Source organism: Amblyraja radiata, chromosome 5, assembly GCF_010909765.2.
Source record: "Amblyraja radiata isolate CabotCenter1 chromosome 5, sAmbRad1.1.pri, whole genome shotgun sequence".
In the NCBI taxonomy this organism is placed as follows: Eukaryota; Metazoa; Chordata; class Chondrichthyes; order Rajiformes; family Rajidae; genus Amblyraja; species Amblyraja radiata.
The window spans coordinates 47,684,040-47,700,252 of record NC_045960.1 but is presented as its reverse complement, the minus strand read 5'-3'; the positions used below and the strand labels follow the sequence as shown (position 1 = coordinate 47,700,252).

The 16,213-nt window shown below is 40.2% G+C and overlaps 1 protein-coding gene across 2 annotated transcripts in view; it reads right to left on the bottom strand.

Annotated features, from left to right (window-relative positions):
* lama4 (laminin subunit alpha 4) overlaps positions 1 to 10,986 on the bottom strand; it is a 122,630-nt gene extending 111,644 nt beyond the window's left edge. For both annotated transcript variants that reach the window (XM_033021147.1, XM_033021148.1), the window contains exon 1: positions 10,320 to 10,986. In XM_033021147.1, the coding sequence (XP_032877038.1) occupies positions 10,320 to 10,499 (180 nt within the window). In that variant the 5' untranslated portion in view covers positions 10,500 to 10,986. The remainder of the gene's footprint in view (positions 1 to 10,319) is intronic.
* Positions 10,987 to 16,213: the final 5,227 nt, after the last annotated feature.

Sequence of the window (16,213 nt, the reverse complement as noted above, 5' to 3'; positions counted from 1 at the left end):
TTTTACACAAGAGGGTGGAAAGTGTTAACATGCCTGTAAGGGGGTGATGGGGGGGGGGGGATACAATAGCAATGTTTAAGGTGAACACATGGGCAGAATATATAGGAGGATACAGGCTCTGGCAGATAGGATTAGTTTTAATTTAGCATCATGGTCAGTGCAGCCATGGTAAGTCAAAGAGCCTGTTCCTGTGTTGTATTTTTCTATGTTTCTATGACATTGTCATTCTTTTCTTCATTTTGTAAAAATAAATGGTCAATGGGATTTCTACATTCCCTGAACAAAGTGGTATTCTGATGACTACTATGTAAAATTGTCAATAAAATATCTGAGTCAGCCCTTAAAATCCTACAACAATCAAGATTCAGCCAATGAAGCCCATCAACAGTAGCAGCAGAGTAAATGATCTCCATGGCATTATATCCATCTCAAGCATTCAATGGAGCAGCTCTTACTACTTTTTATTTAATGATGGTGTTTGAGTGACTTAATAAAAATACTGTACATGGTAGTAAGTTGTGGATTTAGTCCTCTTGATGCATTAAAATATGATTCCACAAGTTTAAAATGTGTCCACAAGGTAACTGGAACTTTTAAGGGAGCCAAAGAATTAGTTTAGTTTAGTTTAGAGATACAGCGTGGAAACAGGCCCTTTAGCCCACCGGGTCCGCGCCGACCAGCGATCCCCACACATCATCACTATCCTACACACACTGGGGACAATTTACAATTATACCAAGCCAATTAACCTACATACCTGTATTTCTTTGGAGTGCAGGAAGAAACCAGAGATTCCGGAGAAAACCCACACAGGTCACGTGGAGAACGTACAAAATCTGTACAGACAGCACCCGTGGTCAGAATCAAACTCGAGTCTTTTGCGCTCTAAGGCATCACCTCTACAGCTGCGCTACTGTGCTGCCCTGATGAATTCATCAAATGCGTTCAGGATAAGATTTAGAGGAATGTTTTATAAAGCCAAATAGAGAGTAGACTATTTTGGATCAGTAACGTATAATGAGATAGATTTGGGAAATGATATTAAGTAAAGGAACTTCTAGGATGTAATGAAAAGGTTATTTCACATGACCTTTGTTGGTGTAGGAGATATTGGTAGGTGTGGAAGGTAATGTTTTTGCATGGATTGAGAATTAGGGTACTGATAAGAAACAGGGAGTAGAGTAAGGTGTCATTTTCAGTGCTGGCACTACAACTGTCCCAATATATATTAGTGATTTTGAGGAAATGTACAGTAGACAGTATACAAATTAATTTATGACTGAGGTGAGGAAAACTTTCTTCCTTCAAAAGGTTGTGAATCTGTGGAGTTCCTTGACGCAGAAAACTGTGGAATCTCAAAGTCTGAATTTTATTCAAGGATGAGAGAGATAGATTTTTAATCACCATGGAAATTATGGGTTCTGAGAAGGCAAGAAAGAGAAATTGAAGAAAATTAGATTACCTTTAATCATGGAGCAGACTAAAGCAGTTGAATGGCCTACTGTTTCAGTTCTTATGATGTTTTAGTTTTAAAAGAGACAAAAATATATAAAAAGGAAAAAGATGAAAATGGAAATAATGATCTCCTATTGATCATCCTTCAGAAATGTCAAACTACTGAGAGCGGTTACATGCAACAAAAGTAGAGCTGCTACATGGTAACTGAAGTGGGAGTCAGATAAAATTATGAGTCAATGTTCAGTTACCTCCAAGCATTGGCAGCTGGATACTATGAGCAATACATTCATTCCTGAATTTCAAAGTATTTTTTTAGTTTGGATTTCTTCAGCTTGTCTCAGATGCCATTGCAATTCCATCTGGCTGCACCACGCCTTAGTGTAAGGTCTCCTTCAGTATAAGGATATGAGAGGCGTGATCAGTAGATAATCTACCAAGAATTTGTGATTGCAAAAGATAGTCGATTTGCCAAAATGAAGTACCAGACTCTCTTGGATGGAGGAGGAGGAAGGCTTACAAATGTTATTGTGTATAATATGATCTATTTCAATATCTCTTTTCAATAATCATCCATACTCAGAAACCTATGTATTTAAAAACTTTGTTTCAGTGACCTAAAAAAAACTTTTTCCACTGTTTTCATTAATCTTGTATTTGCAATTAGGTTCGAAGTGTGAGTGTACAAATCAAGGACATGGTTGATTCACAAGGTCATGAAATGGGTAACAACATTAGTGGTAATTATGATTTGTTTAATTTGTGACAGTTGGTTGAAGTTAACAGTATTCATAAACAAACAATTGCAATGAGGTTCTTTGACCTAAAATGTTAACTGTTTCTTTTTCCACAGATGATGGTTGGCCTTCTGAGTCATTCCAGCAATTTCTCCTTTTATCATAATGAGCACACCCATCAGCAGTGTGATATATATGTGCTCACAGGAAAGAGTAAAAAAAAACGAATGCTTTACTTAATGCAACTGTCCCCGCTAATGTAAACCATGTGCCATTTCTGGTCTTAAATGGAGAAACTCGAATGAAAAAATGCAAATATGAAAATGCAAAAATGCACTGTCTTCACTGTGCGACTAGTTTTCTTGCTGCAGGTAGAACTTGCCAGTTTAGAATTAACTGAATGTACTGAAAGATGCATAAACATAGTTGAATTGCCCATTGCTTCTGTATGCAATTTCCACATAAATGCTTTATTTATGAACTGAATTTGTGGGCTCAGTATAGGGGAAGTTATACAAGCAAAAATATTATTTTTGGTAAATATTAACCACTGCTCACACCATGGAACCTTGCCTCTTCGAAAGCTGATCAAACAATTAGTCATTGAGAACTGGAGAATTTTGTTACAATGTAACCACCTGTTCTTTTTCTGAGCAACTTTATTACCAAAGTTTTGTGCAATAGTTCATTCTGTCTCTGGCATATCACACTCAAACCACCTTTTCTGAATCATAATTTTCCCCGAGTTCCTTGAAAATCCGACAATGGTAATTTTTTAAAAATCACATCAGCTTGAAAATAACCTGACATATAATTGGACACAGTCCTGGAACTGTATACCAAGTGCCTCCTCATAACAATAACTGTGATCACGTATAATCCTATTCTGGCTCTGCTGTTTAAAACAGATTTATTTTCATGATGTGAATAATTTGCACAAGGCTGAATTTGTTATCTCTCTGTAAGTCATAGCAGGACCTATTTGAATGGTTGTAAGCCTTGTGGTTAGAGTGTTCCCAAAATGGCATTTGCTTAGTTATTCTTGAGCATTCGTCCAACAATCACATATGGCCAAGACAGGATGGCGTGCAACTTGAAGACCTGGATTCCAGCCAGGTGTATATCGACTGATTCTCAAGGCTATAAAAGCACCCCTAGTCGCTTATGCTAAACTACTTTTGTATCTCTCCCAGCACACAGCTAAAGTCTGGACTAGGGTTTTAATGCAATAAACAATTACGTGGAAGAAAAGAATGCAGAGCAATTAACAAACATTTATAAAAGGGAGATAATTACATTTTTTGGTTCCTATGTCTTGCCTTTTGCATTTAAACCCATGAATATTAAATGTTTTATACAACTATCAATAAAACCAAATTTTTGCAGTAGACTACAACATGCAACTAACAATATATTGCATTCTTAAAAGTAAATATCTTTTAATAAATCTCTATCCCTGTGGCTTGTGTCTTTTTTAATAATGCCGGCACACAATCTTTTCATCGGGTATTAGGATGACCCATGCAGGGGGAAAGAGTGAAACAAATACAACAAGCGACTGCAGATGGTTGGCATCTGGAGCAAAAGCAGTCTCCAAACTGCTGGAGGAACTCAGAGGGTCAGGTAGCATCTATGGAAGCAAAGGATTAGCCCTGGATCAGGACCCTACTTCCACAGATGCTGCTTCACCAGCTGAATTCCTCCAGTAGTTAAAAGTTTTGAAAAATAATTCAATATATAGTTAAAAATGTTTGTCTTAAAAGACGATCATTATTTTCTCGTCATTACACAAAATAATGCAACATGGTCTCAAATTTAGAAATTCCAATATTTTTGCATTCATTATCTAAACCACAAACTAAACACAGGACTTATTCTGTCTCAATATTATTGTTGGCATCTGCAGCCCAATTTTGTTGTATTTTAACCAAACATATTCCTTCCCTCATCTGGCCCTTATTAGCATGAACATTGAATTCTCCCAATTTTGTTAGTCCTTGCTGTCTCCTCCCCTTCCTCAGCCCTCCTGCTGTCTCCTCCCGTCCCCCAGCCTTCAGGCTCCTCCTCCTTTTTCTTTTCTTCTCCCCGCCGCCCCACCCCCCCCACCTCCGATCAGTCTGAAGAAGGGTTTCGCCCCGGTACGTTGCCTTTTTTCTTCACTCCATAGATGCTGCTGCACCCGCTGAGTTCCCCAGCTTTTTTGTGTACCTTCGATTTTCCAGCATCTGTAGTTCCTTCTTAGACATTAAACACAATGATCCTAACTATTGTTTCCAGTCCAATCAGAACAAAAAGATCACAGACGCAATTACCCTCAGAAACAAGGGAATGCAGATGCTGAAATCTTGAGCAACAAACAAATGGGGGGGGGGGGGGGACTCAGCAGGACAGGCAGCATCTGTGGAGAGAAGTTGCTGGCTGATTTGTATTTACCCTCAGAAGATTGTGGAAAAAAACAAGTCAGCCAACATCTTCTCTCCACGGATGCTGCCCGTCCTGCTGAGTTGCTCCACAGCTTTGTTTATTGCTCAAGATTTCAGCATCTGCAGTTTCTTGTGGCATTCTTAGAACATATGTCTTTGTTGCCAGTCAGAATTCAATCAGTGACATCAAGGTTTCTCAGATGAATGATTCATTTTAATTTTGAGTGATCTTGTGGGAAGGTGACAAGGGTAATCAAAGTAATTTCTGTGAAGTGGGGAGTGAAGTTAATTGAGATTGATATGTGAATAAATCTGTGTGCCAACATTTTGTTGTATCTCTTATTTTTTCTCCAGCAGATCTTCAATATAGACAACTTTAAAAAAAGGGTTAAACTGAAATGTAGAATTCATGAGCCTTAGAACATCTCAAAAAGGGATAAAACAAAATCAAGAAAATCTGAAAACTGGTTGCATCATGGCCTGCTTTGACAACTCAAATACCCAGGGATGAAGGAGATTGCAAAAATAATTGGACATGCTCATTCCATCATGGGTGCTGACTTCCCCATTATTGAAGGCATCTTCAAAAAGGTAGCCAGTATCGTGAAAGACCCACACCACCCTGACCACACTCTCATTTCATACCTACCATCTGAAAACCGTGATCATTCCGTTCAAGAATAGCTTCTTGCCAGCAACCATTAGATTCTGGAACACTGCAAACACTGATTAAGTCATGAACTCTGGACTGTCTTTAGTTACACTAAAGACTTTTGGCTTTTTTGCACTAATATTGGAGTTATTCATTTATTGTTTTTGTTGTTTATTATATGTTATCTATGGGTATAGGATGTTACAGTTGTATAAGACATTGGTGAGACCATATTTAAAATAGTTGAGGCAGGTCCTATCAATATGCTTGAGAGATATTTGGACAGGTACCTGGATAGAATAGTTTGGAGGGTATGGGCCAAATGCAGGCAGTCGGAACTAGTATAGGTGGGGCATGTTGGTCGACGTGGGCCATAGGGCCTGTTTCCATGCTGTATAACTCGATGGTATTGTGTTTACAGACCTAACATTCTGCTGCAAGTAAGAATGTTATTGTTCTGTTGATTGTACATGGTAATTAATTACTCTTGACTCTTTAATGGTTAAAAATATCATATGGAGGACACATCTGAACTCCAGTATACAAAATTAAGCATACAAAATCCAGCTGGTTTCCTCAAACTGTTATTGCAGCACTTCCTACTGTTAGCTCAACACATACTGTTTAACAATGCATTTGACTATGCATTTCACACCAACCTCTCGCCAGTCCAACGTTGTTATTAGTAACATAAATTAACTTTAGACTCAAGAGTACATCATCACTTCAACTGAATTTCCCTTAATTGGTAAAATCTCTTAATTGCTTTTAAGGCAAAAGCTTAAATGAATGATGTTCCTACATAAAACTCAATTTACATTAGAGGTCCAAATATACAATCTCCCAGAGTAACTGGAAAGCTCATGGTGTTCACATTGCATTCACTTAAATCTAATCAAGGGGGCAAATCTAATCAAGTTCCTCGGGGCTAATCAAATTGTGTATAATGATGATGGATTATAAAACAATATAAATCAAAATTGTATTTATGGTGGTTTACAAAGAATTCTGGATAAATTAAAATATTCCAAGTCATTTTATCAAGTAGCCAGAACCTGCTATGAAACACATTGTTTGACCAGCAATTTCTCATCAGCAACCTCCCTGCTCTGCTTTATGGGGACTTCTATTGGAGACCTGGGACAGAGCCCTAGCCTAAAGCAATTCACCAATTCACCAACACTTACACTGGGATATCTCTCCACTGAGTCTGCAATGTATATGTTCAATTGAATGGGAAGGAACAACAATGAGGAAGTGAGGTAAGCAACTATTTATGTAATTTACATTAATCAAGTTGCTTTGATGATTTTATTTGGGAGTTTCAAATATTAGTTTCAAAATAAAATAATGTTTCCATTGATTACGTTTTTGAATGTTGTTAAATAATAGTCATTTTCAAAATAATTCAAATATTCCTGACACCTGGTTAAATAGAGTGAGTGGCTTAGCCAACTGTTGGGTGGGAGATTGCAACCTTCACGTGGTCCATCCTGTTTCAACGAATGCAATCAACCTGGCGTGCACAAACAGAAGATCAAACAGAACAAGTTGTCTTACAACTTTAGGCTGTGCAAGCACGCCATACACAAGAAGAAGAAGAAGAAGAAGCCAGCTGTTAAAGCTTTTTCAAATCTTTAAAAATCAAATGAAGACATATATAGTTGAACCAAAGCACGATATACCCAATTAAAGACAGGGCCCCGGAGAGTATTGCATGGCAGAGAGACCAAGAGGTAGAATTGTGTAGTTCCCTGAAAGTGGCAACACTGGTAGACAGGGTGATGAAGAAGGCATATGGCTTGTTTGCCTTTATCGATGGAGCAAGAGATGAGACCTCATGTTGCGACTGTATAAGACACTGATGAGACTGTGCCTGGAATATTGTGGGCAGTTTTGTCACTAAACGATAAGGAGGATATGAGAAAGTTAGAGAGGGTGCAGATAAGAGTAGAAACAAAGAACTGTAGATGCTGGTAAATACACAAATTATGGATGACTTGAGGTACAAGAATAGTCTGGGACTTTTCCCCTGGAGCAAAGGAGCATGAGGGGTGACTTTATAGAGGTTTATAAAATCATGAGGGATGTAGATAAAATGGATTGTGAAATTACTTTTCCCCAGGTCGGAGAGTCCAAAACTGGAGGGCATTGATTAAGATGAGAGGGGTAGGATTTAAAGGGGATCTGAGAGGCAACTATTTCACAAACAGAAGGTGGTATGTATATGGAATGAGCTGCAAGAGGAAGTAGTCGACGTGGGTATAATTGCAATGTTTAGAAAACCTTTGGACAGGTACATGGATAGGAACAGTTAAGAGGGATATGGGCCAAATGTAAGGTAGCCAGCTCAGGTATGGCTTGGAGAACTTGGGCCAAACATTCTGTTTAGATTTAGAGTCATACTGTGGAAACGGGCCCTTTGGCCCAACTTGCCCACGCCGACCAACATGTCCCACCTACACTAATCCCACTTACCTTTGTTTGGCCTATATCCCTCTAAATCTATCCTAGCCATGTACCTGTCTAATTGCTTCTTACACATTGCGATAGTCATTGCCTCAACTACCTTCTCCAGCAGCTCAATCCATACAGCCACAAGCCTCCATGTGAAAAAGGACCCCTCAGATTCCTATAAAATCTTCCCCCCTTCACCTTAAACCTATGGCCTCTGTTTCTTGATTCACCAACTCTGGGCAAGATACACTGTGCATACACACGATCTATTTCTCTCATGATTTTTATACACCTCTATAAGATCACCCCTCATCCTCCTGCACTCCAGGGAATAGAATCTGCACCTGCTCATCTTCTTTCTCTAGCTCAGACCCTCAAGTCCTGGCTATATCCTCGTAAATCTTCTCTGCACCCTTTCCAATTTAACAATGTATTTCCTATAATATGGTGCCCAGAACTGAACACAATACTCTAAATAAATGCGGTATTTAGGTTCTGTATGAATACTGTAAGGAGTGATGTGACTATTTAACAGGATTATAAATAAAAACAAAACTCAAATTTATTTGGTTGGTAAAGGTTCAAAAATCTCTGATAGGAATAAATATGACAAGGTATCATTTCTTCAAAGTTGATTATGAGGCCTCAACAAACCTCCCATGTAATTACAAATTGTGTGCTGAATGAAATTAGATACACTGGATAATCTGTCCCTTTTACATTAAACAATTGATAAGGTGGCCATGGCCACTTTGATTGCTTTGACTCCTGGAAGACTGCAAGTTGCCAGCATGCCAAGATCTAAACATACTTTGCCAATTTCTTACATTAGCAGATTAAAAAAAACTATTGTAACTGCTATGTATCATGTTATTTGGGAGCTGAACTTTACATGTGTATTTTCTAACACTGGTATAGCGCTCGGCATTGATAATTGGGTACAAAATGACTATTAACTTTCCTCATTTGTTCATGCTTCATAACTTAAACAGAGCCTAACCTGCTTGAAATAACTGGGCCTCAAAGGCAGCCGCACACATTACAAAGGCACACACTCAATTCCTACAGTTATGTGTCATGTTTCAAGTGTGCCTATTTACTGACACAGATGTATTTGGCTGTTTTAATGTTGTGTTTGCAGAAGGTACAAATTAGTTTCACAACTGGAATTTGAATTACACAAGTGCTTTCAGAGGATTATTCAGTGTCAGACTAGCATTTACACTTAAAGCGTAGATTTTGATTTCACGTCAACTTTTTGTATAATTTTATCTCTTTACTTTAATCCTTGGACATCATCATTCCTCAATTAACTGATAGACGGTCAGTCAATGAGGTATGCTTGAAGACTTCAGATCTCTTGCCAGAGTGGAATATATACTAACTTAAGCCTGACTCTGTGCTCTTACTCAGAAGTTTAAATTCAGTGACTGGGGTCTTTGTACCATGTTAAAAAAAACATTTTTTTTTGTGACCCTAAAAGTATGTAGCACATTCCACAGATGTCTATAGCTCAGATAGTTTGGTAATCATTTTCTCACAAGAAACAGTGCTAGGTTTTTTCTCCAGACTAGAGAAACTCCCATCAGAATGAGTCTTTAATGACATATCCTACTGATCATTAATTCTCTTTATTGTCAACCCCTCTCCATGTGGCTGCGCCTGCAGTCTGAAGTAAGAAATTTGTTGAGAATCCCTGATGTTGACATCATTGGACACATGAAGAAAACAATGTGGTTAATGATTCCTTCTTACATTTTGTTGGAAATGATTATGTACTTTATAGGAAATCAGCAGTATCCGAGCACATATGCCTTTGATTTAGGAGAAATAAATCCTCAGATAACCATTTCCACAAGTTACTCCCCTATGACAAGGATCAGTCATTTTTTCCATCTTAAAAGAAACACCAAAATACCATTGCTTTGCAATTAACATTTTGATTCAAATTTAATTTAAAAATATTTTTCATCCTTCATCTGCTGGAGTAATAATTTTGAAACCCCTCCCTTTTTATTTGCTTCTCTTCAGTCCCTTAATACTTACTCATCTTGTTTCCTTTATATATCTATGTGTTTACATTTTCTTTTTTTTTAAACAATCACTGCCTATTTGTAACTTGTTCATTGAATTACATGGGATTTCGCATTCCTCCTCATCCATAAACTGCAGTTCAACAGATCCAAAGTCCCCAAACCTACTCATTAATCTTAGATAAATTGGAGTGATTTGAGACACAGGCAAGGAATGTGGCACAGTGGGAGAGGCAGCAGAAAGCACTAGAAATGGAAAGGTCAGCAGCCGTTTCCTTTTACTAACACAATATAGAAGATAAACTGAGAACAATAGCAGAAATGTACAAAATAACTGTTCAATCGCAGTGCTGTATGCTGCTGGAATTCCAAGTATAGACTTCATCTTTTCTTAGTTTGTTTCTTAAGTATCTTATGGAGATATTTTTCTCTATAAATATCTTATAAAGATTATTTTAAACAGATTATAAATAGTTTATAGAGATTATTTTAAACAGTGATAACATTCACCTGAACACAGCATTAATATTTACATGTTCTTTATGGAAAATTAGTTGATTACCTTCTCAGACTGATTCTTTACGTGCACTGAAGGCCGATTGCTAAAGCTGGTAGGTTTCCCAGTGGGATTATCTTCAGTGTTAATAGAAAGACCACTGCTTTCCCCAGAGCTAGTGGCTGGGTAAAGCAATCCAAAGACAGTTAGGTAAAAAACATGCTGCCAGAGTGAAATCCAAGCCATTTCCTCCCCTTCTCCTGACAGTCTTTTCTTCAGGTTATTGTCAGACTCTCTCTGGAGTCTGCTTGCTCCTCCTGTTTCGAGGCTATGGATGTTTTTCCTGCCTCCTGCCTTCAATTGCCAGATGTACCACTTTAAGGCAGTCTTAACGATAGCCCTTGAAAAATGCTTTCACTTCCTTTCCCAGCTTCTGCTCTGCTTTTCCCCTAGAGGCTCCTCTTAAACAACACACAGCTGGGCAGCACTTGGAACATATCCTGACAGGAGAAAGATTTGTATTGCAGGAAAGTGCAGCAGTTCCCGTTCACCTTATCTCAAATTCACCAGGATACAGACGGAACCTGCACACAGCTTTGGTTTCTTTCAAACGTGCAGCTCGCTCTCATATTTCCATCAACGTCCTCTGTCTCACGGTTTATTGCTCAAATCCAAAAAGCCAGGACTTTGCAAACAGTCCACAGTTCACGGCAGCTTCCTGCCCCTATGCTTTCAGGCTTTGGCAGATTAATCTAAAATGTACAGTAGGCTCGGACGTGGAAAGGGTCACACGTACACGGAATAAGGGGGAAAGACCAATAGGATGCAGAACATGTTTTATAATACAGTTCTTCTGAAGTAAAGTTGCTCAATCAAGCAGTAATACTCTGAAGTTGTACTTCATGCACCGATTAAATAAATTACTAGTAAACGTTTTCCATAAACACACAGAGTACTTTGTGAAACGTGTGAACAGGAGCCTTAGTGTATGTAGAATGCCACTCGCATGAAATAATATTTAGCTATATAGTATGTTGGACTTTTCCCTGATTATTTTCAATTACAAGTATATGAGCTGTATTTCACAATACAGAAACAGATCAAATGACAGGGTAAATTAAATGAGATCTGGAGAATTGTTTGCATTTGTGGAAGTCTGCTTCTCTAATTAAACCTTTAAACATGCCCGGCTAGCATTTTCAAGCTTCCACAAAGGCACAATAAAGTATTGCAGTGCGGGAGCTCAAGCACTTCAAATAAATTCCATCACACGTGAGGTGCAAGAAGCCAATGTAATCGTAAACAGTTTGTGTAAAGAAAGGCCTCTCCTCCACAAGTTTCACCGTTGTGGTTTGAAAAGAGAGGGTCAAGCAAGGTGTAGAGTGTAACAATGGGGTAAAGAGACCCCAGGTGGCAGAAGTCGTGGGATGATCAAGCCTAGCATTGAATGGAGCATGAGCATCATGGAGTGTTGATCACAGGGAGCATCACGTCATGGGCATTGAGGTATTTGGTATTGGTCAACTCATTAGATATGAGAGGAAGACATAAGGTAGATGGGTAAGGTATTGGGATAAAAGGGAGACTGGGAAAGCATGCACTCACACTCACAAACTGCAGGAATGCAAATTATTCTCTAAATATGAAGCCTCCATGGAATTGTTATGGGCCTGTCCCACTTACTCGACTTTTTTGGTGACTGTCGGCATCCGTCATAGGTTGTTGCAGGTTGCTGAAAATTTTCAACATGTTGAAAATCTAGCGGCGACCAGAACTCTTTGGGCAACTGCTCACGACCATACAGGCTTCACATGTTGCCGGGGTGTCGCCTCTATGGTCGTGAGTAGTCTCCTCAGTCGCCCAAAGAGTCGTAGCATCTTTCTGGTCACCGCTGGATTTTCAACATGTTGAACATTTTTGGCGACCTGCAGCGACCTATGACGGGTGCCGACAGTCACCGTAAAAGTCACGTAAGTGGGACAGGCCCATTATGTAGTTTTTATTTAGAGCTGTGTTTCACCCTCGTGACAAATGTTCTCTGACCAGCATGCAATACATGTCGAAACAAGGGCGGGGTGGGGGTGGTGGCTCATTGAAACTTACCGAATAGTGAAAGGCCTGGATAGTGTGGATGTTGAGAGCATGTTTCCAGTAGTGGGAGAGTCCAGGACAAGAGGTCATGCCCTCAGAATAAAAGGATGTACCTTAAAGGGCCTGTCCCACGAGCATGCGACCTGCATGCAGCAAGCGCGACCTAACGGGCCGGTCCCACCAGCATGCGCAACCTAAGGGGCCGGTCCCACCAGCATGCGCCTGCATGCGGCAAGCGCGACCATACCAGAAGCGGGAGCCGCGCGGAGGTCGAGTGAGTGACACGGCGTCGAGGTGGCTGCGGGCCGGCAGGCCGTTGCTGCGCGGAATTTTTAAACACGGTCAGTTTTTCGGAGCCCCGCGCGATGTCTGGACCAGCTCCACACAACTCCATACGGCTCCGGCGATCGAAGTGAGACCGGCCCCGTGAGGCCATACGGCTCAAGCGACCACGTTAGGTCGCGCCTGCCGCATGCAGGCGCATGCTCGTGGGACAGGCCTTTTAGAAAGAAGATGCGTAGGAATTTCTTTAGTCAGAGGGTAGTGAATCTGTGGAATTATTTGCCACAGAAGTCTGTGGAATCCAAGTCAATGGATATTTTTAAGGAGGAGATTGATAGATTCATGATTTGTATGTGTGTCAGGGGTTATGGGGAGAAGGCAGGAGAATGGGGTTGAGAGGGAAGGATAGATCAGCCATGATTGAATGGTAGAGTAGACTTGATGGGCCAAAGGGCCTAATTCTGCTCCTATAACTTATGGACTTCTGAACAACAGATGCTGAAATCTTGAGCGAAACACACAGTGCTAGAGTAACTCAACTGGGTCAGGCAGCATCTGTGGAGGGAATGGATAGGATGTTTCAGGTTGGGATCCTTCTTCAGACTAGAGTGAATAGAAAGGTGACTTTACAAGTTAGGACCCGTCTTCAGACATCAGAATCTGAAGAAAGTCCCTGACTCGAAATGTTGCCTGATCTTTCCCTCCACAAATGTTGCCTGACCTGTTGAGTTATTCCAGAACTTTGTGACTTGTGTTGAATGATGTAGCTAGCCCAGTGTAGCCAACTCAGAGTGACTATAGTCTCAATGCTGAGGGCGTTGGTCTTAGAAAATACACTGACATATGTTCTGTAGTGTAAGCAGCTGATGTGGTTATGGAGAGCTACAAACTACAATTAACATATTGCCACATCCACAACTTATGCAGTGAAGAGCAGAGTTCATAAGCTCAGTTTAAATTCCATCAAAACCTTCTTCATAATTTGCTACATGGATTTTCCAATAGAAAAGCCTTTTACATGTCACTGAAAAAAATTGAATTATAGTAATACAGCTTGGAAACAGGCCCTTAGGCCCAACTTATCCATACCGACCAAGCTGCCCCATCTAAAGTAGATCTATTTACCTGCATTTGGTCCTCTGGATATCCCTATAAACTTAGTCAGAGTCTTACAGAGTGGAAACAGGCCCTTCAGCCAAACTTGCCCACACCGGCCAACATATCCCATCTATGCTAGTCCCGCCTGCCAGCGTTTGGCCCATATCCCTCTAAACTCGTCCTACCGTGTACCTGTCTAAATGTTTCTTAAGCATTGTGATAGTCCCTGACTCAATTACTTCCTCTCTCATCCCGTTCCATACACCCACCACCCTTTGCGTTAAAAAATTACCCCTCAGATTCCTATTAAATCTTTCCCCCTCACCTTAAACCTATGTCCTCTGGTTTTCAATTCCCCAAATTTGGGAAAGAGACTCTGTGCATCTTCTCGATCTATTCCTCTCATGATTTTATACACCTCTATAAGATCACCTCTCATCCTCCTGCACTCCAAGGAGTCCAATCCTGCTCAACCTCTTCCTGTAGCTCAGGCCATAGAGTTCTGGTGACATCGTCGTAAATCTTCTCTGCACCCTTTCCAGATTGACAACATCTTTCCTACTACATGGTGCCCAGAACTGAACACAATACATATGTCTTACACAACTGCAACATGACCTCCCAACCTCTGTACTCAATGCTCTGATTGATGAAGGCCAACATGGCAAAAGCCTTTTTGACCACCCTAATTTCTCCTATCTATGTACCTGTCCATGTTACTTTTCATTTTTTTTATACAGAGGTGGGTTTATGGAACGAGCTGTCAGTGGAAGCAATTGAGGCAGGTACTATAACAACATTTAAAAGACGTTTGGACAGGTACACGAATAGGAAACGTTTAGAAGTATATGGGTGAAACGCAGGCAGGTGGGACGTGTAGATGGGGCATCTTGGTTGTCAGGAGAAAATTGGGCCAAAGAGCATGATTCCATGCTTTTTGACTCTCAATTCTGTTATAGTATGTGTCTCAACTACTTCCTCTGGCAGCTCATTTCATTTACCAATCAGTTGCTCCACAGGTTGCTATTAATTATTTTCCTTCACACATTCAACCCATGTCCTCTGGTTCTTGATTCCCAAAACCTGGGTAAAAGACCGGGCATTAACCATATCTATTGATGCAGTAGGTGTGCATCTGGAGTATTAATGACCAGATTTACTTGTTGACTCCTCAGTGTGGTGAATCTTCAGCAGCAAAATTGTACACCACCATAGTCTGCAACCACATTCCATCATTATGATTAAGGCAGGCGACCAACACTAAGTCAGCCTATGTGATTATGGCAAATACAATCTTTCTTTCCGTGCCTTTCAACTAGTCTGCAATCTTCATCACAAAGCTGACCACATCACTCGGTAGAAGAAGGGTCTCAACCCAAAACGTCACCCATTTTTTCTCTCCAAAGATGCTGCCTGTCCCACTGAGTTACTTCAGCTTTTTGTGTCTATCTTCACTTTGTACTAAATCCCTTCTATGGTTACACAGCTGGATGAACTTCACTTTCCTGTCTCTTTTTTTTAAATGTCTGATTGTTACCAGTGAATCATCAATAATAGTTTTCCTTCCCACACCCACACTGTTACTCTGGTGTTTCCCAAGGAGCCATCCTTATCGCCCTTTCTCTATCTCATTTATGTGTTGCCCCTTAGCAAAGTCTGCTAAAAGCCTGAGAATTCATCTTCACCATATTTTAAACATTTGAAGTTAATATTTTACTCAAAAATGCATTTTTTAAAACATGAGGTTCATCAGCACTGGTTGAAAAACAGCATTGTTGAGCTCCCTTCTGTACTGACTGTTTCACAGATAGTGAAAATTCCTGGTCAAATGTATTAAACAATGTGTTGAGAGCTTATCGGTGAGCTTATCAGAGTTTATCCTTTAATGGCATGAGCACATAAAATCGCGAACCTATTCTATAATCACTACTCTTTATATCGCCATGACAACACTGGGATTCTTGAGGGCATAGAGTGGTTCTCTTTAGTTTATGAATAGGGATTTCTAGAAGCTAGTGGGCAACATCAGCTGCAGAAGAGATGTTTCTTCATCATCAGGCTGCAGGGAATAAGTTTCCCAACACTATTAAAAAAAAATAAGAGACAGGATAATGGTTCAGGATGAAGGACAAATGATATCAGGACTGTTGGTAGCCCCAATAAAGAACTTGTAGCGCTGCAGCTAGTTGAGCCTGGTGCTCCTGCCAGTAAGATGCCAGGGATGTATCTCTCTCAAAACATAGGGACACAGGCCATGAATGCTTCTAGCTTGTGGCACCAGCAAAGTAGATATTGTCGTCATGCCCACTGCTATGGGATGATGGAGGAGTCGCTGACATTGAGTGTGGTTGGGATCACCCAGCTTTGACAAAAGACAAATGAGAACTGCAAAAATCCAGAGGCCAGGAGGTTGAGAGTGAAGGTGGCCTGTTCTTGTGGTAGTCTGTAATATCTGAGAGAAGCATTTTGCAATCCCATTTCATCCAAAA